General features: G+C 35.4%; 1 protein-coding gene across 1 annotated transcript; it reads right to left on the bottom strand.

Moving 5' to 3' along the window:
• Nucleotides 1-1351: 1351 nt before the first annotated feature.
• LOC105110785 (uncharacterized) lies at nucleotides 1352-2390 on the bottom strand. Its single transcript, XM_011005948.1, has 3 exons — nucleotides 1995-2390; nucleotides 1509-1817; nucleotides 1352-1390 (listed from the first exon to the last, which is right to left on the bottom strand). Exons 1-3 carry the CDS (start codon nucleotides 2388-2390, stop codon nucleotides 1352-1354), a joined length of 744 nt encoding a protein of 247 aa, XP_011004250.1.
• Between the last annotated feature and the right edge of the window lie 618 nt (nucleotides 2391-3008).

Genomic DNA, 3008 nt, shown 5'->3' with positions numbered 1-3008 from the left:
ATTTACCTTAAATTAAAGGTATCTTATATTATTATAAAACATGCTTTAGTTAAGGAGTTATTGATACTTCAAGTGCAAAATGATGATATAAAACCATGATAAAAATGCACTTTTAAGTATTAATCAAAGAGTTTTTCATATGGTGTTTTTCCATGGAGAGTGGGGGTTGGTGTTCGATTTATGAGATAAGCGGAAGCAAGAATAGCGTCACCCTAAAATTGATGAGGAAGACCGGCTTGAAGAAGTAAAGCACGTGCCATATTTAACAAATGCCTATGTTTGCGTTCGGCAACGCCATTTTGTTATGGAGTATTAATGCAATTGGTTTGATGAATAATACCTTTGTGAGCGTAAGAGCTTTCAAGTTTGAATTCAAGACTATTATCACTACGAATCATTTTGACTTTGGAATAAAATTGATTTTCAGCCATGTTAATGAAATTGACTAGAAGATCCCTAGTGTTGGATTTGTGTTTCATAAGATAAATCCATGTGCATCTAGTATGATCATCAACAATAGTAAGAAAATATTTGGCACCTGAAGTAGAAGGAATTTTATAACTACCCCAAATGTCAACATGGATTAAATCAAATGAAGATGTAGTAGTAATGGAACTTGAAGAAAATGAAAGTCTGGTTTGTTTTGCTAATGGACAAATCAAACACTTGTCGTTAGAGCAAGAATTAACTTTAGGAAATAATAGAGAGACTTTAGTTGAGGGATGCCCAAGACGTTGATGCCAAAGGTTCGGGTTAGAAGTTTTGGCATGGTTGCAGGTTCCTTTTTTGGCTTGGTTGAGAAAGTAGAGACCCTCCCGTTCAATTCCCGTCCCAATCATCTTCCCCGAACGTAGGTCCTGAATCACACAAAATTGGCTTAGAAAAATGGTTATGCAAGAAGAATCAAAGGCTAGTTTGCTAATAGAAATTAAATTCAATCGAAAATATGGGACATATAAAACATTATCAAGGATCAAATTAGGAGATAGATGAACTCTGCTTATGTGAGTTACTTGTGCTATTGATCCATTTGGTAATTCAACAATGCGGCCATTAACCGGTCTTGAGTATGTGAGCAGATTTTGGTCATAAACCATATGATCTGTGCACCCACTATCCAAAATCCATGTGCTCCTGTTGCCATTAGAGAAGAGTGAAAAAGCTTTACCTGAGAGCTCATCATGAGTTGGACAGTTATTAACATGGTTGGCAGAGGATGTTTTAGTTTTTAACATGCTGAGTATCTGTTTGCATTCGTCAGGTGTGAAAGGAAAGTTCATCTCCTTCCTTTTATTCTCAAGGGATGCAACTTGATTTCCCTTGGAAATTGCCATATTAAACTCAGCTTCAGTTACTGCTTTCCTCTTGCGACAATATTCAGCCGTATGTCCTTTCCAACGGCAGAAAGTGCATCTGAGATGTGCGCGACAATCCTTGGTGTTATGATTTGTTCTATTGCATCTGGAGCATCTCTGTTCAGTTTCGATATCATGGCTTGAATTCTTTACGGCAAAGGTAGTAGCCTCTGGTTGAGCAAGACTTTTCCCAGTTGTCACTTCTGATTGTTTTTCATGACGAAGAACCAGTGAATATGTCTTGTTTATTATTGGTAATGGATCCTGCAACAGAGTGTTGCTACGAACACCCACATATGAATCACTAAGACCCATGAGAAATTTCATGGTTTTCTGTGTGTCCAGGTATGCAGCCACTTCCTTGATTGATCCACAAGTGCATGTTGGAAAGGTGTAGAGTGCATCACGCTCATCCCATAAACCTTTCAGTTTTGTGAAGCAGGATCCCACAGACATGTTGCCCTGCACACAGTTGTGAATTTCATTCTCAATATTAAATAACTGAACCACATTCACATGTGAATTTCATTCTCAATATTAAATAACTGAACCACATTCACATGTGAATTTCATTCTCAATATTAAATAACTGAACCACATTCACATGTGAATTTCATTCTCAATATTAAATAACTGAACCACATTCACATGTGAGAATCTTTCTTGTAAATCAAGCCACATTTGCCTGGCATCCTTGTAGTTAATGACACTGGTTGCAATATCTTTGGGCATAGATCCCAGCAGCCACGTTTTAACCAAACTATTACACCGATTCCATTGTTGATACTCATCTGGTTTCTTCTCATCTGGTTTCTTCTCATCAGGCTCCTTCATTGAGCCATCTATAAATCCAATCTTGTTTTTAATTGTCAGAGCCATAGTCATGGATTGGCTCGATGTGTTGTAGTTGTCTTCAACCAAAGGTTGTGGCATAAAAACAGCGCCAGGTTGATCTAAATGGTGAAGGTAAAGCTGGTGATTGGGATGATCCCATCTTGCTACTGAAGACATGCTTCCTTGGTTTTCGTCTCCCATGGAAGTTGGTTAAAGGGTTTGTGTTTTATTTTGATACCTAGACTAATTGCTCTGATACCATGAAAAGAATGATATGTTCTTATTATTTTACAGAGTAAGTAAAGGTTAAAATTTATACTATTGGTTAAACACCAGGAGCCTATATTATAGCCTACGATCAGACCTAATCATCTATGAATAAGGAAACAAATAAATAAAGATTCAATTACAATATTTGCCTAAATTGGATTTCTTATTCTGTGGTTGATTTCCTATGCTATGCTTGATTTCCTTTAACATCACTCTCATGAAAACCCATTTAACAACGATACTAACACTAATTTCACAAACCTACCAATAACTTCACTTCTGTTACTAGGTAATCTCGAACCATTTAAAAAATGTATGGGAGGTACGTTATAAATTATTTTGAATTCTTGATGGAGTTCAAATAGATTAAGTAAAACATTTATTATGTATGTATATTTTTGGAATGTTTTCTTAATTCAATTATTTATACGTGTGTGTGTGTTGTTTTTGAGATTATGATACAATAATTTATATGTATTTTTTATTATAATATTTTATTAATGTTTAATATCATTTGTATTTGTAAATGAGAGTTATTATTTTTCTCCG

Source organism: Populus euphratica, unplaced genomic scaffold (genome assembly GCF_000495115.2).
Source record: "Populus euphratica unplaced genomic scaffold, PopEup_1.0 scaffold261.1, whole genome shotgun sequence".
NCBI classification, from domain to species: Eukaryota; Viridiplantae; Streptophyta; class Magnoliopsida; order Malpighiales; family Salicaceae; genus Populus; species Populus euphratica.
The sequence above is the reverse complement of the archived record's forward strand: the minus strand, read 5'-3'. Positions and strand labels throughout refer to the sequence as shown.

Bases quoted from the DNA above. Each gene is read 5' to 3' on its own strand.
- LOC105110785 (XM_011005948.1), bottom strand. From the start codon at position 2,390: ATGGGAGACGAAAACCAAGGAAGCATGTCTTCAGTAGCAAGATGGGAT. The intron at 1,818-1,994 runs GTTCAGTTATTT...AACTGTGTGCAG, and splicing joins GATTCTCACATGTGAATGTG to GGCAACATGTCTGTGGGATC. The intron at 1,391-1,508 runs GTAAAGAATTCA...GCCGTTGGAAAG, and splicing joins CAGAGGCTACTACCTTTGCC to GACATACGGCTGAATATTGT.